At 46.7% G+C, this 18,000-nt stretch overlaps 1 protein-coding gene across 1 annotated transcript; it reads right to left on the bottom strand.

Moving 5' to 3' along the window:
• Positions 1-3,543: 3,543 nt before the first annotated feature.
• On the bottom strand, positions 3,544-17,609 carry KYAT1 (kynurenine aminotransferase 1). The gene is made up of 13 exons (XM_007944250.1): positions 17,511-17,609; positions 14,820-14,878; positions 8,427-8,574; positions 6,608-6,757; positions 6,436-6,522; positions 6,047-6,175; positions 5,406-5,526; positions 4,979-5,055; positions 4,774-4,863; positions 4,478-4,664; positions 4,316-4,395; positions 3,698-3,784; positions 3,544-3,609 (listed from the first exon to the last, which is right to left on the bottom strand). The coding sequence occupies exons 1-13, from the start codon at positions 17,607-17,609 to the stop codon at positions 3,544-3,546; spliced, it is 1,380 nt and encodes a 459-aa protein (XP_007942441.1).
• Positions 17,610-18,000: the final 391 nt, after the last annotated feature.

Raw genomic sequence — 18,000 nt, 5'->3', positions numbered from 1 at the left:
ATATATATATATGGACACCCTGGGAAAGGTCTCTGGCCTTTTGCTGGATATTAATCTTGCATCTAGCTCATTGGTTTCTGGACTTGAATAAGTGGTCTGCAGATCTTGGGATTGCCTTCACATCTTGTGAGCCAACAATTGGCCATTTTACCTTCTGATCTTTGTCATCCTCCGAAGCTAGCAGCCTGCTATACTGTCTGTTCATCTTGGGTTTATCAGCCCCGCAGCTGCACGAGTCAGAAGAAACTTCCAGCTTGATGTTTGACTCGGGCCTTGCCAGCCTCTACAACTGTGTGAGCAATTCTCTTTCTCTCAGTATGTGTGTGTGTAGTTGTTGTTGTTGTTAGGCACCGTTGAGTCAGCTCTGACTCATAATGACCCTATATACAACAGAGTGAAACACTGCCCATTCTGCACCATCCTCATAATCCTTGCTATGCTTGAAGCCCTTGTTGCAACTACTGTGTCAATCCATCTAATTGAGGGTCTTCCCCTTTTTCTCTGACCCTCTACTTAACTAAGCATGGTATCCTTCTCCAGGGAATGGCCCCTTGTGACAACATGACCAAGGTAGATGAGATGAAGTTTGGCCATTCTTGCTTCCAAGGAACATTCTGGCTGCATGTATTTCAGACAGATTTGTTCTTCTGGCAGTCCATGATACTTTCAGTATTTCTTGCCAACACCACAATTCAAAGGCATCAACTCTTCTTCAGTCTTCCTTATTCATTGTCCAGCTTTCACATGCACAAGGTGACTGAAATACCATGGATTGGGTTAGGCGTGCCTTAGTCTTCAAAGCGATATCTTTGTTTCTTAATACTTTAAAGAGGTGTTTGGGAGCTGATTTGCCCAGTGCAATTTGTTGTTAGGTGCTGTCAAGTTGTCTCTGACTGATAGCAAGCTCATGCACAGCAGAATGAAACACTGCCCAGTCTGTGCCAGCCCCATGATCTTTGTTACACCTGAGCCCATTGTTGCAGCCACTGTGTCAATCTATCTCATTGAGGGCCTTCCCCTTTTTTGTTTTCCCTCCACTTTGCCAAGCATGATATCTTTCTCCAGGGAATGAATGGTCCCTTCTTACAACATGACCAAAGTATGTGAGATGAAGTCTGGCCATTCTAGCTTCCAAGGAGCATTCTGGCTGCACTTCCTTCAGGACAGATTTGATAGTTTTGTTAGTTCTTTTAGCAGTCCATGGTACTTTCAGCATTCTTCACCAACACCACAACTCAAAAGCATCAACTCTTATTTGGTCTTCCTTTTTCATTGTCCAGCTCTCACATGCATATGAGGTGACTGAAAATACCATGGCTTGTGTCAAGTGCACCTGTCTTCAAGGAAACATCTTTGCTCTTCAACACCTGAAAGAGGTCCTTTGCAGCAGATCTGCCTAATGCTATACAATGTCTGATACCTTGGCTGCTTCCATTGGTGTTGACTGTAGAACCTAGTAATATGAAGTCTTTGACAACTTCAATCTTTTCTCCATTTATCATGATGCTGCTTATTGGTCCCATTGTAAGGGTTTTTGTTTTCTTTATATTGAGGTGTAATCCATACTGCAGACTGTAGTCTTCAATCTTCATCAGTAAGTGTTTCAAGTCATCCTTACTTTCAGTGAGCAAAGTTGTGTCGTCTGCACAACTGGTTCTTTAAATACCATTGGTTCTTGATCATATGCTACCTCCTGAAATAGCTGAACATCAATTTTTTGATTGCTGCTTCCATGGGTATTGATTGTGGATCCAAGTAAAATGGAATCTTTTCTTCATTTATCATGATGTTCCTTATTGATCCAGTTGTGAGGATTTTGGTTTTATTTTGAAGTATAATCCATACTGAAGATTGTAGTCTTTGATCTTCATCAGTAAGTGCTTCAAGTTCACCTTCAGCAAGCAAGGTTGTGTCATCTGCATATCGCAGGTTGTTAATGATTCTTTCTCCAATTCTGATGCCATGTTCTTCTTCACATAGTCCAGCTTCTTGGATTATTTGCTCAGCACACAGATTAAATAAGTATGATAAAAGGATACAACCCTGACCTACACCCTTCCTGATTTTAAACCATGTGGTGTCCCCTTGTTCTGTTCGAATGACAACCTCTTGGTCTACATATAGGTTCCTCATGATCACAATTAAATGTTCTGAAATTCCCATTCTTTGCAATGTTATCCAAAATTTGTTATGATCCACAAAGTCAAATGCCTTTGTATAGTCATTAAACACATGTAAACATCTTTCTGGTATTCTTTGCTTTCAGCCAAGATCCATCTGATATCAGCATTGATATCCCTTGTTCCACACCCTCTTCTGAAACCAGCTTGAATTTGTCAATGTACTGCTGCAACCATTTCTGAATTATCTTCAGCAAAATTTTACTTATGTGTGATGTTAATGACATTGTTTGACAATTTCCACATTCTCTTGGATCACCTTTCTTTGGAATGGGCACAAACATCAATCTCTTCCAGTCAGCTGGCCACGCGATTGTCTTCCAAATTGCTTGGCATGAATGAGTAAGTGCCTCCAGCACTGCATCTGTTTGTTGAAACATCTCAGTGGGTATCCCGTCAATTCCTGGAGCCTTGTTTTTCACCCATTCCTTCAGTGGAGCTTGGACTTCTTCTTTAAATACCATTGGTTCTTGATCATATGGTACCTCCTAAAATAGGTGAACACTGACCAATTCTTTTTAGTACAATGACTGTGTGTATTCCTTCTATCTTCTTTTGATGCTTCTTGCATCATTCAATATTTTGTTCACAGAATCCTTCAATACTGCAATATTCTTTTCTGGAGAAACCAGCCTAAGACAGTGAGGAATGCAGTCAGGAGCCCTGGGTTCTAGTCCTGCCTTTATCTTTAACTAACAGTGGGACCTCAGACAAGTCTCAAGTTCCTGCCCATCTCTGAACTTCAGTTTTACACACACACACACACACACATATGAACTGTACAAAAAGGAGGTGGGACCTGATGCTCACTAAGGTTTCTTCCATTTTGGTCAAGTCCTGATCAGCACCAGAGTGTGAAGCAGACAGAAGCAGCCAACAAGAGGTTGAATAACTTGAAACTTTATTGTGAGCAAAAAGTACTGGCTTGAGGATTCAAGTCTAAAGGCAACTTCTCAAGTCAAGTTTAGATGAGGAGAGGCAAGGGGATACCTGAGCCTTCTCTGGGGCCAGTGCAGGGCTGGGGACAGGGCTGGAACTTGAGCTCTAATACACTGCAGGATTCTGTCCTCTGGGCCCCAGCCAAGTCATGGGAGGCCAGAGGGGAGCCCCATTTACCACCTGGCCTAGGAAGGGCAGGAATAAGCCCAGCTCACCCTAAGACTGAAGTGTAGACACTAACAGGAGAGGACTCTTGGTTCCCCAAGACCTAGAAGGAAAACTCTGAGGACATTCTGAGTCACAGAGAAGGGGACCCCCAGTATCATCTACCCCCAATACTCCCAACCTAGGAATGGCTGAAACCTGGACAAAGATCCCCAAACAGCGGGTAGAAGCAGGATGGGACAGGGTCAAAGGGGCAACTTCAGGGCGTGAGCTCAGCCTTCCATTTCTGCAGCTTCTCATCCATGGCCTGGAGTGTGGCATCATCCTGTACCAACACAGGTCGGTGCTACCCTTCTTCCCAGGGAGTCTTGGGAAGCTTGAGGAGGCCTTCCCTCCCCTGCCCCACCCTTTACCTTTATAAAGCAGAAACGGATGTAGTGGTCAAAGTGCTTCTGATGTGGCTCACTGCAGAAGACGGAGCATGGGATGGCCGCCAAGCCCTGGGGAGGAGGAAACCTATGTCTCAGCACAGCACCACGGCACACAGGCCAGGCTCCAAGGCAAGGGGGACACAGAGACACACAGGACACACCCCTGTGATGCGGTAGGGGAAGGAAAGTTAGCCCTAATGCAGTGCATCTCACCCCCAAGGTCAGGGGAAAAGAATTCCAGGGCTTCATTCCAAGTCCCACTTGGTAAGAGGGCAGATGAATGCTGAGAGCAGAGGAGATCATACATGTTAAGTGTGAGCAGAAATAAGCCTTAGAATCACAGATTAAAGCTATGAGATCATGGGCCAACTCTTTACCATACAAATGGGAAGACTGAGGCCCAGAGCGGGACAAGAACTCATGCCAGCACATCTTCGTGCAAATTAGAAAATGGCTCCCTATTATTTGCAGTGGATGCAACCCTGCACCAGGGCTCAGGATGGAGGCTGGAGTTTCACTCATTGGCCTCTTGGCTGGTATTCCCGGGCAGTGTAGAACCTGTAAAACCAAACACAGCGGCTCTGACAGAGGCCAACCCACCTTGTTTTTGATCATCCATTTGACGAAGCGTCTGTCATAGGCCTCATCCGCATCACCAGGCAAGTTGGGCATCTTGTTTTCTGGGGAACAGAGGCCATGCTGAGCCCTGGGCAGCCTCTAGTCCCTCAGCTCCCCATACCCAGCCTGGCCAATCCCACTCACTGAAGTCTGAGATGTCTGCGATGAGGAAGTAGCTGCCTTGGGAGATGATGGGCCTCAGGCCCACTGACTGCAGGCTTTTTATCATGTGGTCCCGTTTGTGCTGTGTGGTCTGTGGGAGCTGCACAAAGTAGCTGCTGGGCTTGCCAAAGTGCTGCTGCTCCCGCTCGAAGCTCCAGGCTACTGCAGCCTATGGAGCGTGGGTGGACAGATATGTCAGACATGACCTAACCATGTGGCCAGCCTGGGCTCTCTGGTTGCACCTCCCCACTACTGTGGGGTCCCCTACCCCTCCTCACCTGGGGCTGTGTGGGGCAGTGAAAGATAGAGTTCTGATGAACAGTCTTCAGGTGCTTCATGAGATGATCTGGGCCCAGGACCCAGCCCACCTGGACCAGGAACACAGGTAGGGAGTGAGGCTCTCCCTGCCCTGATCAAACTCTTTCTTAATTCCCAGGCCCATCCTGCCTACCAAGAATCATAGTGGCACCCGTTTCTACTCACCTTCCAGCCAGTGACACTAAAGGTCTTGCCAGCGCTGCCAATGGTCAGGGTGCGTTCCCACATGCCTGGGAGGCTGGCTGCCCAAGGCCAAAGAGAACAGTTACTGAGATGGGGTGAGGGTGGGGCAGGGGAGGGTGTGACCTGGGTCCCAGGGAGCATTATAGGCTTTCAACAGTCAGGAATCTGCCAAGTACTAAGCTGTTTCCAGGATTTACTGTGTCTCCTCCTCATGATCACCCAGGGAAGCAGGTGCTATTGTGATCCTGGTTTCAGAGAGGTGGAGTCACTGCCCAAGGTCATACAACCTGTGTGGCTCCAGACCTCTCAGCCCTAGTCACCAAGCCTGTGCCGACTCCCAGACTGGGCTCAAGGGCCTGCCACTGCAAAGCAGGCCTGGTCGGAGCAAAGGACCAGAGCCCAAGCTCACCAATGCTGATGTGCTGCTTCCCATCAAAGACCAGCCACTGGTAGACCTCGTCACTGATGCACAGTACGTCATGCTGCTGGCACAGGTTGGCCACCAGCTCCAGTTCCGCCTTGGAGAAGACCTATGAGGACCCAAGAAAGCACAGCCTACAGTTGGGTCCTTCCCCCCACATCCTCAAGGGGATGTGCTTAGAGAGGTTAAAGGATGTGGCTTAGTCTGGTGCTTAGGGCTTTACCTGCATCATCCCACTGAATCCCCACAACATGGCCCTGTGAGTCTGGTCCCCCCATGTTTCCATTTTATAGATGAGGAAACACTTCCGGAAGCAAAGTCACTGCCCCAGGTCACAGGGAAGTGATGGTGGCACCCAGCACATTAGCCTTGCTACCTTCCCTGGAGATTCTTACCCCTGTCTCTAGGTCCTCTGAGAGCCTCAGTTCTCAGACAGGACCTTGGGGCAGAGATTCTGAAAGAACTGAGCCTGAGGCAGCCCTTAAGAGCTCACTGCATGCGACCCTCCCACTTCACAGGTGAAGAGACTGAGACAGAGGCAGGGAGAACAGAGTCACAGCAAACAGTAACAGAGTCCAGACACCTCAACTCAATCTGGGGAAGTTTTGGGAAGAAGGTCCCTCAAGTACCTTTCCCAGAGGGTTGTTGGGTGTGTTAAGGATCAAGGCTTTGGTTCGAGATGTGAACTTGCTGGCCAGCTCCGTGGGGTCCAGCTGCCAGCTGCTGCTGGAATCTAGTTCTTGGTCCTGGGAAGACTTCTGCAAGAGGAGATGGGAGAACATAGACAATACTCAGCCCCCACCCTCCCCAACAGACATTCGACTCCAGGGACTTGGTCTTCCTCCCTCTAGGATCTGTCTCCATCCCCTCTCCTCTGGGTCTCTGGACCACTCCACCTCCCCTCATCTCAGAGGAACCAGCCTCCCTCAATTCCTTCCTTCTTTCCTGCTTACCAGGGTACAAACCAGCTCATTCCTTAGACCCCTCTGGCCACCCACAGCCCACTTAGCGTCCTTACCAGCTTCAGGGACACAAACACAGGGTGACCCCCTGCCATCAATGTCATGGGTTCGTAGCAGTCAAAATAGGGTTCAATGATGATGACCTGGGTACAAGGACCAGATTAGCTGGGATCAGCCCTGCCTTAACCCCTCACCCCAATTCAGCCCAAGCCTTGACCACTCACTCACCTCATCTCCTTTGTCTACCAGGGCCTGGAAGGCTGTGAACAGAGCCCCGTAAGCACCCACAGTCACCAGCACATTCTTAAGTGGGTCTATCTCCTGCCCCAGCAGTTTCCCAAAGAAACCTGCCAGGATATTCTTCAGCGGTGGGTAACCCTGCCAGGACATCAGAGAGCAGCTTGAGCCACCTGAGCTCAGTTTGGGCCCACCCTCCCACTCAGTTGGATCCAGGCAACTTTAGCACCTTCCAGTTGCAGAGCAGGGGGCAAGGTCAGCCCTTGTGGGATGAGCTCTTTCAACTCTTCCACCAGGGCACTGAGCTGGCTTTGTGCCAGGCCCAGCGTCCTGGACTGGGATTGGTGGAGAACCAGACCCAGTGATTATCCTCATGGAGCATAATCTAAGGGAGCCCCTGAAGTAGTGTGAGCTCCACACTTTAGACATATCTCTTTGAAGCTTAAGAAACACTTTGATGCCCATCTGATCCTCTCAGTACCCTTGCAAGAGAGGCATTATTTGATCCCCGTTGTTTGACAGGTAGAAATTAGAGACCCAGAGGAAGGTAATGACTTTCCCAAGGTCACACTAAGCTAAGGTTTAATAGGACTTTATGTTGCAGCTTTGGAAGCACCCCACTTTGAGAATACTGGCTCTGTAAGTTTATATGCTGAGGAGACTTATAAAATACTCAAGGCTAAGTCAAGTGACTGAAACCTAAGATCTAGAGCCTAACTACATAATTTACTTATTGGATTTGACTAAGTAAAAATAAAAAATTTTTGAATAATAAAAGATACCATGAAAAAAATTAAAAGACTAAGAGGGAAAACTTATAAGAGAAAGAAGTAAGATACTTAATATATGAAGAGATCTTACAAAACAACAAAGATATATATACAAATGAGCAAAGGTAGTTTATGAAATGAAAAAATGCTGATGGCCAATATACACAGGAAAAGAATAATAATAAAAGAAAGGCAAATAAAAGCAACATTGAAATATCACTTTAATATTATAAGAATTAAATGCTAATACAAGCAGATATGAAAATGACTGATAATGCCCACAGTACACAAAGGTGTGGGAGAAATGAACCCTCTCTGTGGCCCAAGGAATGAACTTCCCAGCCATTTATATTAAAAAAAAAAAAAAAAGCAAATCTCATATGGAGGTGTGTTTGTGTCTATGTGTGTGTGACTGTGTATAAACTGTGTGCTTATACAGACATTTTAAAAAGGTAAAAACTCTGGCACACTCTATGACAAACTACCAAACGATTGCCAGTGACTCTCTCTAGACGGTGGAGTTAGGTAGGTAATCCTCACAGTTAATCCTGATGGATACCAAAGTTTACAAACCGCTGCTCTAATCCAGAGACAAATATTTACTATCTGGCCCTTTAGAGAAAAAGTTAGGATTGAAGTCAATCCTAATCTATAGCTTGTCTTTAGGGCTCAGCTTAGGTGTCACCTACCTCCTCTAGGAAGCCTTCCTTGACCCACCCACCCTCAGATTACATTCTTTCCTTACTGCTCCCACAGTACCTCATCCTCCTCCATCACAGCATTTATCAACTGACTCTGTCATTACTGTTTTCTTGTCTGCTTTTCCTTCTAGAACAACAACTGCCAGTATGGGGTCTAGAACAAGGAGGCAAACTATGGCTGGCCTGAATTTCTCAGCTCTGCTCCAAGCTACTTTTGGCCATTGATGTGGTTTTTAAGAGCTCTAACACCCATGTGGACTCAGTGTCCCCCACCTCCCCCCAGGCTTCCTTAGCATCTGTATCTGGGGTGGGGGGCCTGGGAGGAGCCAAGAGACTCACAAAAGCCTTGGTGTACTGGAATAGCATGATGTCCTCACTGGCGGCACGCTGAAAGGCTTCTAAAGCGAAGTCTGGGGGTGCGAAGTCGGGGAAGCCCTGGCCCAGGTTCACGGTTTCATATTCATAGGTCAGTTTGTTAAATTCCACCCTAAGAATAAAGAGAGTGTTGGCACTAGTCCATCACTTCACCCTAACCTGGACTTCCGCCTGCTTCCAGAGCAGGGTGAGGAAGGCACTGGCCCTGTTCTGAAAAACTAGACAACTAGCTTCTACTCCCAGCCCAGAGATCTGTGTGACAGGCGTAACTAGTCCATGCTTTGAGCTTAGGTGGTTGAGCACTAGGCCAAGGGCGTAAGACCATGGGTTTCAAGCTTTCTTTTTTGTTTTATTAAAATTTTTATTGTGATTTGGGTGAAAGTTTACAGAGCAAATTCATTTTCCATACAGCAGTTCATACACATTTTGTGTCATGACATTGACTGCAATTCCCTACAACATAACAGCTCTCTTCCCACTTCCTCCCTGTAGGTACCTCTTCCCTGTGTCCTTCCTTCCCATGTACTTCCCCCCCCCCCCAGCTGTCTCCCTGTGCAAACACTGCCCTTCTAGTCTCCCATGACTGATCCTTCCCAGGAGTGTATCTACCTGATGTAAATGTTCACCCCATTTGCCTGTCTATTGTTTGGCTGGAAGACACAGGAGTGAGTTCAGTACCAGACCTGAAGGGTAACTAGGGGCCATAGTCTCAGGGGTCTCACTAGGCTCTATCAGACCAGCAAACCTGGTCTTCCTTTTTTTTTTTTTTTAATGATTTTGAGTTTTGTTTCAGATTTCAAGTTTTCTTAACCGTGAAGCACATTAAGAGTTAATCTTTACATTGCCAACTCCGTAGAGCAGAAACCAAGAAACATCATCCTTCGAGATGCAATCTACCTATTGCAATGTTTTCTATCCTCTCCTGCCCTTTAAAAACACTTGTTGAATTGCCTGTAAGTGGATCATGACCCACTAATGCATTTGCTAAGACCAGCACCTGAGACACTCTGATCAGATAATCTTTCCAACAGCCTCACAAGGTGTGGTGGTTATGTTTGGGTGTCAATTCGGCTGGGCCTGGTTGAGTGGCTGGGAAGCTGGTGGTAGTTATTCCCCATGATGAGATTGGCAATCAACTCCATGGTGGGATCTACCACAAGCAGCTGAGTAGCTGCTTTGGGTACATGGTCTGCTTCCCATATATAAGCAGCAGCTTTGGTCTCTAGCCTGTGGCACACTTGGACTCTGCATGTAGCCATGTTGTTGCTCAGCAGCCTGCTATGCCCTGCTGACCTTGGGACTTACAATGGACTTAAGTTAATGGCCTGCTGTGTGGTTTGGTAATATTGGGACTGTGTCTTTTTACTTGTCAACCTTGGGGCTTCTCAGCTCAGCAGCCAGCAGCTGTCTGAGTGAAGAAACGCCTCTAGCTCCAGTGGGCTGGGAGCAGGGGGCAGAGTTGGACCCCAAGGTTGAGGGGCTTTCACCCAGCCCCTAAAGCCTGGCACTTTGAACTTGGACTTAAAACCTCCAAACTGTAAGAATAAACTCCTGTTTGTTAAGGCCATCCCACTTGTGGTATATTTCGGTCAGAGCGGCACTAGGTAACCGGAACACAAGGCACGGACTGCTCCTGGCTTACTGTGCAGACAGAGAAAAGACTCACGGTGACTTGCCCCAGGTCTCTCTATTAGGGTATGACAGAGCCAGGCTTTGATGTCACATCCGTCTGAAGCCAAGTGTATGCTCTTAACCACCACACTGGACAGAGAGGGCCCGCCAGCCCTGCCCCTACCATCTCTGGCCTCCACCTTTCTTCTGGCCCTGCCTGGGGACCAACCACCCAGAGAAACGGATAGGTTCGATGAGGGACTGGTATGTGTTTCCCAGGTGGCTGGGGGCAAAGGAGTCAGTTTTGAGCAACACTGAGTGGATGGGCATAACAATAAATATTATGTATGTCTAAAATTTGTCATTTTCTCCCCAAAGCACCACAATGCCTCTGAAGACACAAAGAATTGCTGAGGCTCAGAGAGGGTGGTGACCTGCCAAGAGTCACACAGCTGCTAAGGGCAGAGGTGAGACTCAACATTAGGTGGCAGATGCTCCACAGGGAGGCAGGACCCATCCTCCAGAGGCAGGAAAGGGAGGGAGTGCCGGGAACCACCAAAGTGGCATGATCCAGGCGGGAATTAGGTAAGGGGAGGGCAGAGAGGTTTCCAACAGCTAAGGGAGACAAACTTGTCTGTCAGTTTGTCATCCTGTGGAGCTTGCACATTGCTGTGAGGCTTGAGGCTGTGCCACCGATGTTTCAAATGCCAGCAGGGTTGCATACGGTGCACAGGTTTCAACGCAGCTCACAGACTGAGACAGACTAGGAAGAAGGAAGAGGCCATTCACTACTCAAAGAATTGGCCAGGGAAAACCTTATGAATAGTACAGAAACACTGTCTGATCCATAACTGGGCAACTCTATAAATAGCCTGGAAACATTGTCCAATACAGTGCAGGAAGACGAGCCCCTTGGGTGGGAAGGCACTTAAAATAGGACTGGGAAAGAGCTGCCTCATCAGAGTAGAACCAACCTTAATGATATGGATAAAGTAAATCTTTTGGGACTTCCATTTGCTGATGTGGCACGACTCATATTGAGGAGAAACAGCTGCAAACATCCATTAATAATTGGAACATGGAATGGATGAAGTATGAATCTAGGAAAACTGGAAGTTGCCAAAAATGAAATAGAACATATAAAGATTGATATCCTAGGCATTAGTGAGCTGAAATGGACTGGTTTTGGCCATTTTGAATCAGACAGCCATATGACTTACTATGCCAGGAATGACAATTTGAAGAGGAATGGAGTGGCATTCATCATCACAAGGATGTTTCAAGATCTGTCCTGAAGTACAATGCTGTCAGTGATAGGATAATATCCATACTTCTGCAAGGAAGACCAGTTAATACTACTGTTACTCAAATTTATGCACCAGCCACCAAGGCCAAAGATGAGGAAACTGAAGATTTTTATCAACTTCTGCAGTCTGAAATTGACCGAATGTGCAATCAGGATGTGTTAATTATCACTGGTGACTGGAATGCAAAAGTTGGAAACAAAGAAGAATCACTGGTAGTTGGAATATTTGGCCTTGGTGACAGGACTAATGCTGGAGATCACATGATAGAATTTTGCAAGACCAATGACTTATTGGTATTGCAAATACCTTTTTTCAACAACACAAATGGCAACTATACATGTGGACTTCACCAGATGGAGTACACAGGAATCAGATTGACTACATCGGTGACAAGAGGCTATGGAAAAGCTCAATATCTTCAGCCAAAACAAGGCCAGGAGCTGATTGTGGAACAGACCATCAACTGCTCATATTCAAGCTCACCTTGAAGTTGAAGACAATTAAAAGAAGTCCACGAGAGCCAAAGTATGACCTTGAATATATCCCTCCTGAATTTAGAGAGATTATATAAAGAATAGATTGGATGCATTGAACACCAATGACCAAAAACCAGAAGAATTGTGGGATGACATCAAGAACATCATCCATGAAGAAAGCAAGAGGTCATTAAAAATATGAGAAAGAAAGAAAAGACCAAAATGGATGTCAGAAGAGACTCTGAAACTTGCCTTTGAGCGAAGAGTAGATAAAGCAAATGGAAGAAATGATAAGATAAGAGAGATGAACAGAAGACTTCAAAGAGCAGCTTGAGCAGACAAAGCCAATTAGTATAATGAAATGTGCAAAGACCTGTAGTTAGAAAACCAAAAGGGAAGAACATGCTCAGCATTTCTCAAGCTGAAAGAACTGAAGAAAAAATTTAAGCCTCGAGTTGCAGTATTGAAAGATTCTATGGGCAAAATATTGAATGATGGACAAAGCATCAAAAGAAGATGGAAGTCACTGTACCAAAAAGAACTGGTTGAACTTTATCCATTTCAGGAGGTGGCATATGTTCAAGAACCAATGGTATTGAAGGAAGAAGTCGAAGCTGCACTGAAGGAATTGGTGAAGAACAAGGCTCCAGGAATTGACGGAATATCCACTGAGATGTTTCAATAAACAGATGCCCCACTGGAGGCACTCACTTGCCTATGCCACAAGATTTGGAAGACAGCTACCTGGCCAACTGACTGGAAGAGATCCAAATTTGTACCCATTCCAAAGAAAGGTGATCCCAGAGAATGTGGAAATTATTGAACAATATCATTAATATCATATGCAAGTAAAATCTTACTGAAGATAACTCAAAAATGGTTGAAGCAGTATATTGACAGAGAACTTCCAGAAATGCAGGCTGGATTCATAGGAGGACATGGAACAAGGGATATCACTGTTGATGTCAGATGAATCTTGGCTCAAAGCAAAGAATACCAGAAAGATGTTTACTTGTGTTTTATTGACTAGCTGAAGCATTCAATTGTGTGGATAATAACAAATTGTGGATAACATTGAGAAGAATGGGAATATCAGAACACTTAATTGTACTCATAAGGAACCTGTACATAGGCCAGGAGGCTGTTGTTCAGACAAGCGAACAATGCATGGTTTAAAATCAAGAAGGGAGTGAGTCAGGGTTCTATCCTTTCACCATACTTATTCAATCTATATGCTAAGCAAATAATCCAAGAAGCTGGACTATATGAAGAACGTGGCATCAGGATTGGAGGAAGAATCATTAACAACCTGCAATACACTGACAACACAACTTTGCTTGCTGAAAGTGAGGATGATTTGAAGCACTTACTGATGAAGACTGAAGAATATAGTCTGCAGTATGGATTATATCTCAATATAAAGAAAACAAAAATCCTCACAACTGGACCTATAAGCAGCATCATGATAAATGGAGAAAAGATTGAAGTTGTCAAAGACTTCACATTGTTTGGTTCTACAATTGATGCCAATGGAAGCAGCAGTCAGGATATCAGACAATATATAGCACCAGGCAAATCGGCTGCAAAGGACCTCTTGCAAGTGCTGAAGAGCAAAGATGTCTCCTTGAGGACTAAGGTGCACCTGACAAAAGCCATGGTATTTTCAGTCGCCTCATATGCATGTGGGAACTGGACAATGAATAAGGAAGACCGAAAAAGAATTGATGCTTTTGAGTTGTGGTGTTGGTGAAGAATGCTGAAAGTACCATGGACTGCTAAAAGAACTAACAAATCTGTTTTGGAGGAAGTATAGCTGGAATGCTCCTTGGAAGTGAGAATGGCCAGACTTTGTCTCACCTACTTTGGTCATGATGTCAGAAGGGACCATTCCCTGGAGAAGGATGTCATGCTTGGTAAGGTGGAGGGTTGATGAAAGAGGGGAGGGCCCTCAACGAGATGGACTGACACAGTGGCAGCAGCGATGGGCCCAAGTACAGCAAGGATCATGGAGCTGGCGCGGGACCGAGTGGTGTTTTGTTCTGCTGTGCATAGGGTCGTTATGAGTCGGAGAGGACTCGATGGCCCCTAACAACAACAGCTCCACAGTAGATGGATCTAAGGGGTTGAGGGAGCCAGGCTCTAAGGGCTACAGAGACGGGTCACCTTCTAGGTTGGGCCCCTGGATCTTGATCTCAGGTCCTTACTCTGGGGTCAGCAGGAGCCCAGGGCCCTAATTTGCCCTGACCAGAATGGCCTTCAACTCCTCCCTGCACTCCTCCCAGGCTAGTTTCTGCTGTGTCTTGCCTTTGCATGAGACTTAGCCTCTCCTGGTCTCGGTCTCCCTCTCTGTACATTGGGTACAGGGCTCTTGCAGGCTCCAACAACTCTGCTGGGCTGGTCTGTGAGTCAGGAAGTCGTCCTGCTGCCTTTCTCAGGCTGCCCCGATGTTTCCTCCCTCTGCACTGCACTCTGCCTTTTCTGAAACATGGAGCCACCTCCCTCCACCTGCCCAACCTGCCACACAGTCTCTGTCTTCTGAAGATGGAGGTGGAACTAAGTGTGAAATAAAATAAACCTGGAAAGCCCTTCGCCTAGTGCCTGGGTCAGAGCAAGTACTAAGGAAGAGACTATTGCTATGACACAGTATTTCACCCTCTCCTCCCAAGGATCCTTCAAGATATTTTTCTTCATTTTGCAGCTGGAAGCTGACACTCAGAGCTGAGTCCCAGCACCACAGCCAAGCAGGGTGAAGCTGAGATTCGAACCAAGCCTACCTACTGCCTTGGGCCACAGTCCCTTCTTGACACCACCAGCCTCGTGCTAATCCTCAGCTGTGGCTGCAAATCTCTCAGACTATGCACTGTGACCATCCTGGGTCCCACTGTCATATGGCAGATACAATGGCAAAATCCTTCCCTCTCCTGTGCCTGAGAGGGCACGTACATGTCCCCTGACCAGCTTACCAGGGGTTCTTTTCTATCCCGTTCAACCTTCGGGCCTGCAGCTGCTTGGCCATGGTGACCTAGAGATAGCAAGAGGGTAGTTAGGGTCTGTCTGGATACAGCAGCCTGGCCTGACCTAGAGGTGGCTCGCTCCTGGGCACAGCTCCCTACCTTCTGCGTCCTAGGAGGAAGGAGAGATCGGAGCTCCCAGAGATTGAGGTCGGTTGTCACCAGTCTGCCTCCCCTATGTGTCCAGACAGGTTCCTCTCCTTATTATTAGCCTCCAAACTGCCTACAGGTGCAGCTGGCTGGCCCAGCCTCCCCATGGAGAACTAGGCCCCTCCCCAGACAAAGCCCCACCTCAGCAGGGTTGAAGTTTGACCGAGGAAGGACTGGCTGATGAGGAGGAGAAGGGGGAATAGGGAAGACAGCAATTCTGACAGCCACTCCCATTTATGAAGGTCTTGCTGTGCACCTACCTGGCCCTGACTAAGCTTTTTCATTTATTCAGACCACTCTGCAGGCTGTATGGCTGGGCCCGATTTATAGATAAGAAAATGAGGCAATGGGGGCGGGGGGCAGTGTTTTGCTCAAGGTTATACAATGAATATACTCCGACTCAGGACTGTTTGATATAGGCCACGTTCTGACTCAGTAGAAGAGGGCACTCTCAGTCTTGGGAGAGTCTCAAGGGTCCTTATGCCCCCTCTACACCTCCTTCTTTTGCATTCCTCTCAGGACAGCTTCCTCCTCACCCCCAGGTGTATAGAAACTGGCTGGGCCTGAGAGTCACCAAACTAGGGTCCTAAGCCTGACTTGGTTGGACGGCACTGGGCAGGTGATTTAGCTGGCCTCATCAGCATGGGTTCTGCGGTCCCTTGGTCACCTTCTGGCCCAGATGGCTAGTAGGTAGTGAGCCAGGTCTCTACCAGTAGCTGTGACTAACGGGGACCCCTCACTGTGTCCTTCCAGTGCCCAAGATCTCACTCAGTGCCCGCAGCATCCCCAATAGGAGGTGCCATGACAGACAGTTGCCATCTAGCAGATGGAGACAGTGAGGCTCCCAGAGGGGCAGAGACCTGCCCAAAGTAAGCAGAAAAGCTGGCCAGGACTCTGGTTAGCATGGCTGCAGCAGCAGAGCTCCAAGCACCTGGCCCCTGCCCTGGAAGGGGACTTTTCCCCAGAGCCTGAGCTTCCTGTTGATGTGGGTGATTTGCAAAAAGCCCAGCATGAGGCCTGGCACCTGGTGGGCATTTTGCCCACATTGGCAGCCCTGTCCCTTCACTGAATCCCTGGCACCTGGCACCTGGCACTCAGTACACATCAAAATAGTTTAAAACAAGGGTGATCCCTACCAGGAAAATTACATTTTAATGAAAATGTTAGTTCTGATTATCTTTGTGTTGATTGGTTAACAGATGTTTTTTATTTTCTTCTTTTCCAAATTTTCTAAGATAAACATTTCACTTTTATGGAGAGTATTTCTTATTGTGATATTATTGACATCAATGAAACAAGCTACGAAATAGCATGTATAGTAAGAGCCTGTTTTGTAAAAGAAAAAAAACCAACTAATAAATTAACAAATGTTTGTATATACATACATGTTTTCTAGGAACATATATTGTTGTGTGTTGTCAAGTTGGACCCAACTCATAGCGACCCCTCCTTGGGTTTCTGAGGCAGTATCACTACAGAAGTAGATTGCCCCATCTTCCTTCCGAGAAGTAGCTGGTGGGTTTGAACCGCCAACCTTCTGGTTAGCAGTTAAGTGCCTTAGCCACTATGCTACCAGAGCTCCCAGGAACATATATGGACAGAAAAAAGTTTGGAAGGAAATATATCAAAATGTTAACAAAGGTTTTCACTGAGTGGTGGAATTATGGGTGATTTTAATTTTGTGTGTTGCTTTTTCATTTTTCCAAATTTGTTACACAGTGAACATACCATACTTGATTGATTCCAACATGTGCACGTTTTTCACATTGCGTTATCTCTGAATTCAGGTTTGACTACCAATCAATAGCATGGGTTTAATTGGCATTTTGTTCTCTTTCTGTTCCATAAAAATGGTAGCACACCTTATAACTTGTGGCATCTTGGGTTTGATGATATGTGAACTTGCTTTTGAATTGGAGGTGCATTGTATTAAAAAAAAAATAAGGTAAGCATGACTCAGGGAGAGCAGTGGGGAGAAGGAGTGGATGACGGCTGGAGTGAGGGAGTTTGAAAAGGGCTGGAGTAGGAGCAGGAGTAGAGGGGTACAGGAGCACAGACAAGGAGAAGAAAAGAAGAAGTGAATTAAGTTAAATGGCTTTAGGAAGGGAATATAAATAAAGGGGCCCCAGAACCTTGGGATGCTCAAGGAGTCACCAAGGAGCACTTGAATAAGTGAAGAAAGAGTGCTTGTTCTGGGGCTTATAAAAAATGTATCCATTCAGCCAATGTTTACTAAGCACCTACTGTGTACTGAGCCCTGGGCTTGGGCGTGAGGGATGAAGTGGGAGGCCACAGCACCAAGCAGGTAATTCAGATGTGGGGTGATAACTTCTAATCTAGATGCAAGCGCAAAAGGGGGGCCCACATCCAGGCTGCAATCAGGGAAGGCTTTTTGAAAGAGGAGGCTACACACAGCTTTGAAGCCAGACCCAAGCCAGACCACAAGAACCCCAGGCCATGCAGATAGCAGGGTGAAGGGGCCGGAGCACTTACAGTCTGGTGCAAGCGCCGGGTGAGCGAGGAGGCTCCAGCCTTCTTTCCCTGGAGGAGCCCTGCCAGGTGTGCAAGGATGGCTGCCACATTCCTGAACATGCCTCCCTGAGCCACAGGGCACTGCTGACTTCTCCAAGGGCAGAGGAGAAGGGAGGAGAAAGTCCCAGCCAGAAAAGGATTGTGAGCCCAGGCTTGGGTCTCCCATACACAGCTCTAACAACAATAATGGCTGATATTTATGGAGTGGTCACTGCATGCCAGGTATGGCACCAAATGCTTTGTTACATGATTATCCCACTCAATCCTTGTATCAACCTTGTGACCCATTCACACAGTAACCAGAAAGACCCTTTGAAAATTGAATTACTTCTTTTGAAAACATGATCCGGGCAAGGATCACTAACAACTCATAGTATCAGAATCAACCCAACATCATGTGCAAATTATTGCCGCTAAGAACTGAACCCAAATCACATCACACCTCTGGGTC

This window comes from Orycteropus afer, unplaced genomic scaffold (genome assembly GCF_000298275.1).
Source record: "Orycteropus afer afer isolate SDZICR_OR568_19922 unplaced genomic scaffold, OryAfe1.0 scaffold00123, whole genome shotgun sequence".
Classification (NCBI taxonomy): domain Eukaryota; kingdom Metazoa; phylum Chordata; class Mammalia; order Tubulidentata; family Orycteropodidae; genus Orycteropus; species Orycteropus afer.
The sequence above is the reverse complement of the archived record's forward strand: the minus strand, read 5'-3'. Positions and strand labels throughout refer to the sequence as shown.

Coding starts and splice junctions, on each gene's coding strand:
- KYAT1 (XM_007944250.1), bottom strand. CDS start 17,609: ATGTTCAGGAATGTGGCAGCCATCCTTGCACACCTGGCAGGGCTCCTC. Junction 14,879..17,510: donor CCCGGCGCTTGCACCAGACT/GTAAGTGCTCCG, acceptor TGCTATCTCTAG/GTCACCATGGCCAAGCAGCT. Junction 3,610..3,697: donor TCCGTTTCTGCTTTATAAAG/GTAAAGGGTGGG, acceptor GTGTTGGTACAG/GATGATGCCACACTCCAGGC.